At 35.9% G+C, this 13024-nt stretch overlaps 1 protein-coding gene across 1 annotated transcript in view; it reads left to right on the top strand.

The window, feature by feature from the left end:
- Positions 1-13024, top strand: part of Ankrd31 (ankyrin repeat domain 31) — a 163375-nt gene that overhangs the window by 95096 nt on the left and 55255 nt on the right. Inside the window, exons 16-17 of the mRNA XM_059276344.1 lie at positions 986-1123; positions 2209-2351. Coding sequence (XP_059132327.1) covers positions 986-1123; positions 2209-2351 — 281 coding nt within the window. The remainder of the gene's footprint in view (positions 1-985; positions 1124-2208; positions 2352-13024) is intronic.

Here is a 13024-nt window from a genome sequence, read left to right as displayed (position 1 = left end):
AAAAGACTTTGAAGGGGCTTTTTGGAAAATGATTTTGTACTGAATTTTCTCTGAAAGAAAAACAGAGAACCTTAAAGGCCACCTTGCTACTTGGCACCCTGTGTGGTAGAACACACATTGAGAAACAGCTGTGGGAAGAGGAAAACTGTTCTGTTTTTGAGATAGAGTTTTACTATGTAGCCCAGATGGACCTAGAACTCAGGATTCTGCTGCCTCAGGCTCCCGACTGAGTGTTGGGATTCCAGGCGTGCACTAATAATTCACACATCCTGAAAGAGTCTCCATCATACCAGAACTGGGCTATCTTAAGAAAACTGTATCCTGTTATTAAAGGACAATTGAGAGTGAGCTAACCACAGACTGAAACAAATTTGTTATAACCAGTGTTTGACTGACTGGTTGCTAGAATGAATGCAAAACACTATGATTTCTTCTCAAGGTAGGATTTCAACCAAAAGCAGCGAACAATTTTCCCCATCCACTGATATATGCCCAAGAAATTAAGATACAGTTTTAAAAAGAAATTATTCCTTTATAACTCACCTAGTGTGAACTAATTCTGAAAATTAACAGATGTGTTCCCAGATTAGAAACACCTTGAAGGAGGCAACTAGCAAAATGATATATGGTATCCAGTAGGCCATATGAATTTTATCATTAAACCTTTCCAGTGTTTCAGGAGTTTTATCTATTATATACCTTTTGTACACTTAAATATAATCAGTTTACAAGATTATTAACCAATCTCTCAAACTTTCGCTCCTATGACTTCCCCCCCCATGGTGATGGACTCTACTGAAATCGACCTAAGATGAACACTTTCTCTTCCTTAAAACACAAAAACAAAAAACAATGTTACACATGTTTATTGTAGTACATCCTGTTTAGTGTATTATGAGGAAGTAGATCTATATTTTCTAAGGTCATTTATTACAATGAGCATTTTGCATAAAATAAGTCCTAGCTTTGCTTGATACGGTTGCAGAAGCGAAGACAGCAGGAATCAAGAAGAGGAGTGCCGAAGGAGAGAGCCAGCTGCACGTGGCTTCCAGAGGAGGAGATCTGTCCCTAGTGAAAGTTCTGATAGAGTCTAGAGCAGATGTGAATCTGAAAGATAATGCAGGTTTGGGTCCCGTTAACTGTCTGTGTTTTTAATTAGAACTCACTGAAATACTATTTTTTCCTTTGCCCCCAATTTTGATGCTGGCTGATAATTAACTTCGAACTGTATATATAATAAGATTTGTCACAGTTTAAATACCTGTCTTGTTTGAAACACTTCTTATAAGTGAGAACATTGAGAAGGGTGCACAGAGTGGGGGGTAAAGGGGGTTAGTCAGGCTTTTCATTGGCAGCCTTAATCCCATTCCTGACTTAGGAGAAAATACAAAATGTCCCAGGTTCCTGTCCATTCTTCTCTCCCTGCTCCCTTTATATGACTCCCTCCTTTCCTGTTTTTCCTTCTTATTCTAAACCTGTTCTAAAAATCGATTTTATGACATTTTGCTTATACATAAAATAATCTTGTGTAAATACTTAAAGAGGGAAATGCAAAGGTTTACTGAGTCCAGTGCCACTTTAAATAGAAATGTATCAGTGCAAACCTATTATACATAAAATAATCTTGTGTAAATAATTAAAGAGGGAAATGCAAAGGTTTACTGAGTCCAATGCCACTTTAAATAGAAATGTAGCATGCAAACCTAGGATATGAAAGTTAGATACTGTCAAACCTGAGCGGAAGCAAGTTGAAATGATTAGTAGAATTTACCTTGTTTCTGTTTTGATATTTCTATCAACAGTATTTAGGAAAAGATTACTTTTTTCCCCAAATGAAGCCTGTGTGTTTTAAAGCAGTACTTTTTAATGCTATTTCTTGTTCAATACTTAGTACGTGTACATATATTTCAATAGAGTTATTGAGTCTACTAACATAAGATGCCGCTTAAAATAAAGATAGTAGGCCGGGCGGTGGTGGCGCACGCCTTTAATCCCAGCACTCGGGAGGCAGAGCCAGGCGGATCTCTGTGAGTTCGAGGCCAGCCTGGGCTACCAAGTGAGTTCCAGGAGAGGCGCAAAGCTACACAGAGAAACCCTGTCTCGAAAAACCAAAAAAAAAATAAATAAATAAATAAATAAATAAAGATAGTAGATGAATCCCAATAGGTATGGAACAGCTTTATTATTTTTTCTTTGTATCTTTTTCAGGTTGGACACCCCTTCATGAGGCATCTAATGAGGGATTTACTGATGTAATTATAGAGTTATTAAAAGCTGGTGCAAATGTAAACTGTGAAAATATAGATGGAATGCTGCCTTTACATGGTGCTTCTGCAGGGAATCATTTAAAGGTAATTGTGCTTGTCAGATTAGGTTTTTATTTTCTTAGGAAAATGAGTGGAAAAAATGAAGGTATTTTAAAGTGATTGCTTATACTAATAAATGATTTTAAAGTCTGCTAAAATTATGCATGAAGATAGAATGTTGTATGTGGATTAGAAAATCAGTAAATATTATAATAAATTATTTTTACATTGCCTATCACATATGGCATGTAGGTCGTAAGAAAGCATTCTATAATCTTAATTTTATTTTTAGTTGTCTAAAGTGATTTCCACAAAAGTTATAATATTAGTGATAATATATAAATATATATATATGACAGTTATTTTTTTTTTGTTTTTGGTTTGTTTGTTTTTTGAGACAGGAATCTTAACATGTAACTGACACTGGCCTCAGACTTAGAGTGCTTCAGCCTCCCCACCCAAGCATTCTTCTCTAACCTGCACGCTCTCAGTAGTTTTGAGGGGAACGCGTGGAGTGATTGCAGTGTGGAGGTCTGTTGTCGCGTACTTTACTTTCTCTGCCAGGCAGTACAGTAAACATATCACGGGACACTAAAAGGCCGTTGTGTCACTGACACACTATTTCAAATATTGACCGTAAAACCCAGGAGATGTGTTTCAATGTTTTCTCGTTTAGAATTGCACAGTCCAGGATGCTCTTACCAACTCCAAATGTGCGCTTAGGTGAGCCTGCTGTCAGAATGACACTGCTTCCTGCCTGAGAAGGAAAGTGAGGGGTCACCTGTTTTCAGTCCTTCGCTCATCTGCCTCCACCCAAAGAAAAACATTCTGCACTAAAAAAGGGGGGTTGTTTCTAGAAGGTTGTTTATTATTATTATTATTATTATTATTATTATTATTATTATTATTACTCTGTATGTATGAGTGTTTCGCCTGCATCTAGTGTGTGTGCACCACATCCATGCAGTACCCTCAGGCCAGAGGAGGATGTCAGATCCCCTGGAAGAGGAAGAGGAGCAGCGGACAGTTGCTAGCTGCCATGTCCTTGCTTGCAGTCTACCTGGATCTTCAGGAACAGTAGCAATGCTTACCCACTGAGTCATCTCTCCAGCTCTCAAACACAAGAGTTTTAACAGCACCCTTCTCTTCTCTCCTCCTCCTCTCTGTCTTCCTTCTTTTTCTTTTCTTCTTCTTTTCTCTTTGACAAATCTAGCGGGGAGGTATGATACTATTGCCAAAAGTAACATGGGGCTGAGGACATGGCTCAGTCAGAAGACAAACGTGCGGGCCTGCGTTCAATCCCCAGAACCCACATAAGGAAAAAACCCAGTATCAGGAAGTGGAAACAGGCAGTTCTCTGGGGCTCAAGACCAGACAGCCTTGCCTAACCTAAGCACTGGATTCCAGTGAGAGACTGTCTCCAAAACAGGGTACAAGACTTCCAATGGATGGTGTCTGAGGTTGACCTCTGGCCTACATATTCACATGCACACATGTGCCCTCACATTCACCCACACATACATGTGTGTACACACACACAAGGACACAAATGCTTTGGAACTCTCTTGAGTACTTATTTATATGTCTGCATGTTAAGAGAGCCTAGTGATAATAAGTTTGTAAAATACCCCATGCTATTTCAGCCTACGTATATCGTAGATTACCGAATTTAATATTTACAGAGAAGAGATGTGAACTAATGATTAAGATAAGGGCAAGGTAGATAGGCTTCTTTTGGCAGAATTCTTTGGACTTTAGGGTATTTAAAAATAACAAAGAATGAAGAAATTGTCAAGAATATAAGATTATACAAGATCTGGCTAGATAGCCCGAAGTAGCTTGAAGCTGTGTTTCCTTGCCTCAGCCAATCAAATGCTGGAATTGCAAGGGTGTGCTGCCATGTCAGGATGATTCGTTTATTTTTAAATGCTGAGTATTATGCCATTGCACATGTGTGTGAATGTATATGAATATGAAAATATGTGTGTCTGATTTCCTGTGTCCATCAACAGACATGGGTTCTTTACATACATCTCCTTCATTGTGAATAATGATGCATGGCTATGGGAGTGTAGAGACCTCTGAAACAGTGGCTTTACTCCATTCATATATATGCAGTGATGGGATCGATATATTAGGTTTGTCTTAATTTTCTGAGGAAACTCTGAACCCTGTAATTGCTATAGTAATTTATATGCCCATCAGCAATATACAGGTGTTCTCTGTATTTTCACATTGGTGATACATTATCTTTTGACATTCTGATAGCAGTGATGGTGTGATAAAATAAGTCTGGAAGTGATTCCTTCTCTTCAGTCTTTGGGAGAGCTTGTGAGGGATTGGTCTTTATTCTTTTTTAAAGATTTTATAGAATAGTAGTGAGGCAATTGGTCCTAAGCTTTCTTTCCCTTTTTTTTTTTTTTGTTTGTTTTTTTGTTTTTTTGAGACAGGGTTTCTCTGTGTTGTTTTGGTGGCTGTCCTGGCTCTCACTCTGTAGATCAGGCTGGCCTCAAACTCACAGAGGACCCCCTGACTCTTCCTCCCAAAAGCTGGGATTAAAGGCGTGTGCCACCACTGCCTGGCAATCTTTCTTTTAAGGGAACAGTTTTTATCATTAACTTAGTATCTTTTCACTTTGTCAGAGGGTTGAGGTTTTCGATTTTCATGAACTGATTTTGGTATATTATATCTCTTGTAATCAAACCTACTTCTTCCAGGTTATCCAGTTAGCATATAAGTGGACATAGTAGTTTTTATGGCCATTTTATTTCTGTGGTATCAATTGTATTATCTCCTTTTTCACGTCTTATGTTATCTATTTTGATGCAAAACACAGCTTTCACTCCAGGGAAACAGTTTATTCAGAATCAAATATACATGACCATGCAACCGAAGCATGGATTCAGTTTGCCACAAATAACATGTTACATTATGGAAGTAGTTACATGAACTCTTATAGTCACAGAATAAAACCATAAGCCAAAGCATTTACCAAATACAATGCTGAGGACATTAGATTGGTGGGTTGTAACTAAATGAAGAAAACTCTGTTATGAGGTTTAAATGTTATCTGATGACATTCTCAGCCCTGGGGCTGGTAGAAATTAGTGGCCGGCTAACAGTACATTCCAAGTGTTTTACTAGACTGTCAAAAAGATGTTAGTCAATGTAATATATACATATACATATACATACATATACATATATATATATATATATATATATATATATATATATATATATAAATAATGCATGTGTAAGTTTCCTGTGAAACACAATGCAATGTACAATGAATATATACAGTGAAAAAGGGATGTTAGCTGGGATACAGGTGAACGGTCAATTTGAAGGAACTGAAGGTAGACCAATACTGTTTTATCTCTGGATCTGCAACATTCTCATTCTCCAAGACCATGGAATTCCAGTCAGTCTGTGTAATGAGTCGTCTGAATAGCTTCCCTAAGCAGAAACACTGCATTTATATTCATACTTTTTCACTGTTGAGAGATAACTGATTTATCATAGGCATGGCTTTTTTTCTAGGAACTTCACTTCACATGTACTTCAGCTTGCCAATTTTGTTAGTATTAAAACAAAACAAAACACTGTTTTTTTCTGAACATTTTTGTTTTTCCTCTCATCTCTGTTTTCCTTGTGTTCTGGGTTTTTGTTGTTATTATTTCTGTTAATTTGGGGACTAGTTTGTTCTTTTATTTCTAGTTCCCTGATGTGTAAACTTAGTTTATTTAAACTACTTTCTTTTCAAGTTAGATGTTCATTGCTGTATTCTTTCCTTCTTAAGTCTGTTTTTACTTGTTTCTCAATTTTTGGTAATTTTGTATCCTTTTTCCATTTTTCTCATGTTGCATTTATTTCCCTATTTTTTGGCACATTGGTTGCTCAGAAAATTACTATTTAATTTTCACATATTGTACATTTTATATTTTCCTTTTTCCCCTTGAGATAGGGTCTCACTATACAGTCTTGGCTGGCCTTGAACTCACAGAGGTCCCCTTGCTTCTGCTCCAAGTGCTGGGATTAAAGGTGTGTGCCACTATCCGGGCCTTCATTTTCTTTTCTTTTCTTTTCTTTTTGGTTTTCAAGACAGGGTTTCTTTGTGTAGCTTTGCGCCTTTCCTGGATCTCGCTCTGTAGACCAGGCTGGCCTTGAACTCACAAAGATCTTCCTGCCTCTGCCTCCTGAGTGCTGGGATTAAAGGCATGTGCCACCACCACCGGCTTCAGATTTTTGTTTTTTGTTATTGACTTCTAGCTTCATGTTGTGGTTGAAAATAATAGTTGAGATGATACAAGAATTTCTCAATCTTAAATTTCTCCGCATTAGTTTTGTAGTCTAATATCTATTCTGGAGAATGTTTTTATGTTTTAGGTAAAAATATATATTTTGCTGCTTTGGGCTAAATGTTTTATTTGTTATTGGCCTAATAGGACAATTTGATCTAAGATGTAGTTCAGGTCTGCTGTTCCCTTGCTCATTTTATGTCAACACAATCCATTCATTATTGATAATGAGGTCTTGATGTCTACTCTTATTAGCATATTGCTACCAGTTTGCTAATACTTGCTCTGTGTATGTGCTGTGATGCATTTATACCGACAACGCTGACAGGCTGTCATTCTATCCTTTGATCTCTTGCCACAGTTGCTTTCTTTAAACTATTTATTTGTTATTTCAAATACAAGTACAGCTGCTCTTATCAGCTTTGACTTTCCATTTCCAGGAACACTTTTGCCATCTCTTCACTGTTAGCCCAGGATATAAAAAGGCTTACAGTTAAAATGAAGTTTTTTAAATCTGTTTTCCCACTCCCAAATTATCTTTTGTTGGATAATTTGTTCTATTTATGCTTAAACCAGCTATTTATAAGTAAGATCTTATTATTGACATTTTGGTTTTGGTTTTGTTATTTCTGGCTGTTTTGAAGTTTTTCCTTTTTTTTCTCTTTCTCTATGATTTGGTGATTTTATCTAATGGTATAATTTGATTAACCTCACATTCTCTTTTGTTTTTCTACCAGAAATTCTTGCTTTGTAGCTATTTGGGGCTTGCATTTAAAAAATTAGTATAATCTCTGTTTTACAATGATGATAAGTTAATTTTAGTTATATAAATACATAATATTTTCCTGACCAGAAAAAAGAATATATGGTTTTGAAATGGAAGAAAGCAAACAGAAAGAATCATTAAAATGATAAATTGGTTATTGCACAAGGAAAAGGTCAGTTAATGCTAAACCACATAAATAAATATCCACATTTTATAGTGGAGAAATCAAATTTTTAGACTATTATCTTAAAAAAAGACCACATTTAAAAAGTTAATTCTATTATTTGTATTAGACAACTGGAGATTGATTAAAAAAGACTTCTAGAACCTGGTATATAGTGGTTTATCACATCATTATAATAAGGATATACCTATGGTTCACAGAAGAAAAAGATGGAATGTGGAGGTATCTATGAGGGGATTGTTTTATGTTGTTCTTCACAAGACACCACACAAGGTCTTATCTCTCAACAGTGAAAAAGTATGAATATAAATGGAGTGTTTCTGCTTAGGGAAGCTACTCAGGCGACTCACTACACAGTATTTTTATTTTAGGTAACCTGTTCACGTATATCAAAAATTAATACTCACAGAATCATAAACTACATTGGGGTGTGTGTGTGTGTGTGTGTGTGTGTGTGTGTGTGTGTGTGTAGGGGCATGTGTGTGCATATGGAACCCAGAGGTCAACAGCAGGTTTCTTGTTCAGTCACTCTCCATTTTAGATTTTGAGACAGGTTCTCTTAGTGGACCTTCTTTTACTGACTGAGCTGAACTAGCTGTCAGGCATTAAACAGGAATCTTGATGACCACTCCTTTTTGAGATTTCCTTTATTTTATGTGTATTAGTGCTTTGCCTTGCCTGTGTGTCTGTGTATCATATACATGTAGTGCCCATAGTGGCCAGATGAGGGCATCAAATCTTCTAGAATTGGAGTTACAGTTAGTTATATATCTTCGTTTTCTTTTGTTGGTTGTGAGCCTAGACTTCAGCAGCTGAGCCATCTCTCCATCCTTATCTTAATTTTTTTAGACAATTAATATGGAACACAAACCTTTTGAAATAAGCAAGGGCTAAGAGAATTCATATCCTATGTTGTTGCATTAAAAATAGTAAAGGGCGCAAAGCTACACAGAAAAACTCTGTCTCGAAAACCCAAAAAAAAAAAAAAAAATAGTAAAGTATGAGACTGAATAGATGGTTCCATATTAAGAGCACTGGCTATACCTTCCAAAGGACCTGGGTACCCACATGGCAGCTCACAGCCATCTGTAACTCCAGTTCCAGGGGATCGGATGCCCTCTATGGCCTCTGAGGGCACTGCATGCATACGGTACATAGATCCAGCAAAATACTAGTACACATCAAAAATAATATGCAGCAAAATATATGTGTACAATAAAACAATTTTTAATGTTAGTAATTGTTAAAATAACCTAGAAGAAAGATTATACTTAAAGGAAATTCAGATTTATAAAAGAATGTGATAATTTTACTTGTGATAATTATGTAGATTTAAAAAAGAATTTTTCACTTTATAAATATCTTTAAAAGAAAAATTAAATGCTTGGAATAGAATAATACTACGCTGTAGAACTAATGTATTCAAATAAAATGAAAGATAAGAGTAGCCAAAATAAATAGGTAATGAGAAATTGAAATAGTCTATTATAACATTCATATAATAAAGGAAATGATTTACTATTTGAAGACATGGGTGACAACTTAAAAAGATATCATTGAAAAAGCACCAAGACATGGTGACTTCTGACCCCTTCATCAAGCTGTTAGGAAAGGAGGAGGAAGGGAAGAGATGCTTGCAGTAGCAGCAGGAGGTGGACAGTGCTGCCCTTGTTTGTGCTGGTGTTTTGTATAGACCTCTCTGCAGCACCACCACGTGATTTGTTTCCCCTCAGCTAGACTGTCTGAAAAACAGAAGCAACCAGACTTGCTAATTACAATTTCCAGTGTAAATGATCCAATCACTGACGGCTTTCTATCATTGTCACAAATACTTGAAATAAATTGTCTTATAAAGAGAAAACCTTTATTGGTTTATGGTATCAGAGATTTTAGTCTGCAGTTGATTGGCCTTACTGCTTTAGGCCTGTGCTGTATAGAATAGTGGCAGAAAGCACATGGGTAAGCAAAGCAAAAGAGAGGAAAAGACATATTGCATATGTTCCCAGTGACTGCAGGACTTCCTACCAGTACTGGAGTTTCTACTCCCTCTCAATGCCAAGGTAAGAAAGCCTTTAACACATGAGTCTTTAGGGAACATTCCAAATTTAAACCATCGCACCACTTCAGTGAAATGGTAGAAAACTGCAGATTGGATAAAGAAGCAAAACCCAACTAAGTGTGGTCTGTAAGAAGCTTACTTCAGTTATAAAGACACAGATGGGACCAAAGCAAAATTATAGGAAAGATACACTCCACAAATAATAGAAGAAGGCATGGCTCTGGCAACATGTGACAAAGTAGATTTCAAAGCAAGTGCTATTACTAGTATATAGACGTTTAATAATGATAAGAGAACGATTTACCAAGAAGATATTACAGTTCTGAAAGCATGTGACACAATAATTAAATTACAAGTGCATGAAGAAAACCTGACAGAATTGAAATGAAGTTGTAAAAAATACATAGTCATAGCTGGAGACTGCAATTCTTCTAATAAATGATTTGGATATAGAAATTTTGAACATTTCAACTTAGTTATCTATTTGATATTTATTGATGATGTCATCATTTGTGACACTATGCATTCTTTTTGAGTGCTCATAGAATATTCACCAATATAGACCATAGATGCAGACCATGAAATTAGTTTTAATAAGTTTAAAAGATTTTAAATCTTGCAAATTATATTTCTAATCAAAATGAAATGCAAGTATGTACTAATGATTTTTCTTTTGCTGTGGTAAAACACCATGACTCAAAAGAAACTTAGAGGAGAATAGAGTTCATTTGGGCTCCTGGTTTCAGGGGACTTAGTACAGCATTGCAGGGAAGGCATGGTGGCAGACCAGGAATCTAGCTGTCCACAGTTTAGTCTACACTAGAAGAGGGGCAAGGCTATCAACCCTCAACGCTCCAGCCCTAGTGGCATACTTCCTCCAGCGAAGCTCCACCTCCTAATGGTGCCGACCACCTGGGGATCAAGTGTTCAAATGCATGAGCATGCGGGGGACATTTATCATTCCAACCACCACATAATCTTGATAAAAGTTGTAAGCTTTTCAAATATTTAGGAATTTAAACATATGCTTCTAAATAACCTGTAGTACACAGAATAAATGGCAGAGGATTCATAAACTATTTTACTGACTTAACACAATATATGAAAATTACATGATGTAACTTGTAGGCGGAGTTTTTTGTCAGGACTGCAATCAGCTGTGTTCTGCCAGCCGCTTCCCAAGCAACCATTCAGAAGCTTAATACTAATTATAAATGCTTGGCCGATAACTCAGGCTTATTACTAACTAGCTCTTATAACTTAAAGTAACCCATTTCTATTAATCTACATTCTGCCACATGGCATTACCTCTTTCCTCTCCCACCTCCTGTTTCCTGTCCGAGTATGGCTGGTGACTCCTCTGACTCCACCCTTCTTCTTTGTGCTCTCTAATCTGCAAGTCCTGCCTAACCTCTACCTGTCCAGCTATTGGCCAGTCAGCTTCTTTATTAACCCAATCACAGTGACATATACTCACACAGTATAGAGGAATATTCCACAGTAACTAAAGCAGTTGTTTGATGTAGGTATAGAACGTACTTATTTATGAGATAGTCTCATGTACTCCAGGATGGCCTCTAACTTACTTATAGCTGAGGATGACATTGAACTCTAGATTCTCCTACCTTTACCTCACAAGTGTGTTCCATCTTACCCAGTTTATATTGTGTGCGGTATTGAATCCAGAGTTTCATGCATGATAGCGAGTGCTCACTAAATAAAGTCACATACCTAGTCCTATGAAATCTAGAATTTTAAATTTTTATAACTTCAAATTTTGCATTACCAAGAAAGAAAAAAACTTGAGTGACTTTAGATTCCTCTTAAAGAAACTCTAAAAAAAAAAAAGACCAAAAATAAAGACAATAGAATTAGTGAAACACAAAACAAACTATAAAATTAACAAATGGAAATCTTATTCTCCGAGAAAGTTTTTTTCCTGGCCAGATTTTAAACATGATAGACAATAAAAGGCTAGCAAGGGATATTGTTAAAATCTTATGTTAATAAGTTTAACAACTTAAATAAAAATAAGCTGTTCCCTTGACACAAACTACCAAAGCTTACAAACAAAATTTCAAATAATCCTTATAACCCTATATCTGGGAAAAATGAATTTATATTACAAACAAAACATAACAAAACGAAAACGTAATACCTTACAGTAGGTTTCAGGTTCAGGTAGCTTAACTTCCTCACTTAGAGGAAAAGATGAAACTAACTTTAATAGACAAACTCTTCCAGAAAAAAATAAACAGTTCCTAACAATTTACAAGGCTAGTGTGATTTTCACACTAACCTAGACAACAGGCAAAGGAATTGTAAGTAAATAAAAATACAAATTAACATCTCTTAAATATTACACATATGCAGCATACCACTTCTGTTGTATATTCCAAGGAATCTTAAATCAGCTCACTGTAGAGATGCTTATACATGTTTATTGATCTACTATTTACAATAGGCAGTATAAGAAACCAGTCTGCATATCCAGCAATAGAAGAATAGAGACAATGTGGTCTATATACTCAGTGGAATTTTATTCAACTGTAAAGAAGAATGAAATTATGTTGTCTTCAGGAAAACAGAAATTGCCGTACTCGGTCAAATATTGCAGTTTTTCTCTCATCTATAGATTCTAGATTTAATATGTATATATGTCCATGCATATACATATACATATATGTGTACATATATACAAAGCCCATGAAAGTAGAAGAGGTCTAAGATGGGATAAGAAGACATAAAGAGATGGAGGGGGGAAAAGGGAAGGTAATGGGAAAGAAAGAAAAACCCATTTTCTGTCATGCAGAATCTAGATTCAATTATATATGTGAGGGACTGTTAGGGGGGAAGAAAAAACTAGATTCAATTATATATATATGAGGGACTGTTAGGGGGAAGAAAAAAACTAGATTCAATTATATATGTGAGGGACTGTTGGGGGGAAGAAAAAACTAGATTCAATTATATATATATGAGGGACTGTTAGGGGGAAGAAAAAAACTAGATTCAATTATATATGTGAGGGACTGTTGGGGGGAAGAAAAAACTAGATTCAATTATATATGTGAGGGACTGTTAGGGGGAAGAAAAAAACTAGATTCAATTATATATGTGAGGGACTGTTGCGGGGGAAGAAAAAAACTAGCCAGAGAGCAGGAAGGAAAAGGAAGGTCAGTGGTATGTGTGTGTATGTATAAGAGCAAGGTACAATAATATCTATGCATGAAATTTTCATAATGAAACCCATTTTGTATTCTAACCAAAAAAATTTTTAAATCTTTAAATTAGGAAAGCAAACAAAATTACAAACCCAGTGATCAGTAACTTCTCTGAAACTGTAACAGACATGCCTAAAAATTAAAACATGATTTTAATAAAGAAATGTCTCATAAAAAGTAATAC

Source organism: Peromyscus eremicus, chromosome 11 (genome assembly GCF_949786415.1).
Source record: "Peromyscus eremicus chromosome 11, PerEre_H2_v1, whole genome shotgun sequence".
In the NCBI taxonomy this organism is placed as follows: Eukaryota; Metazoa; Chordata; class Mammalia; order Rodentia; family Cricetidae; genus Peromyscus; species Peromyscus eremicus.
This window is presented reverse-complemented; position numbering and strand designations above follow the sequence as displayed.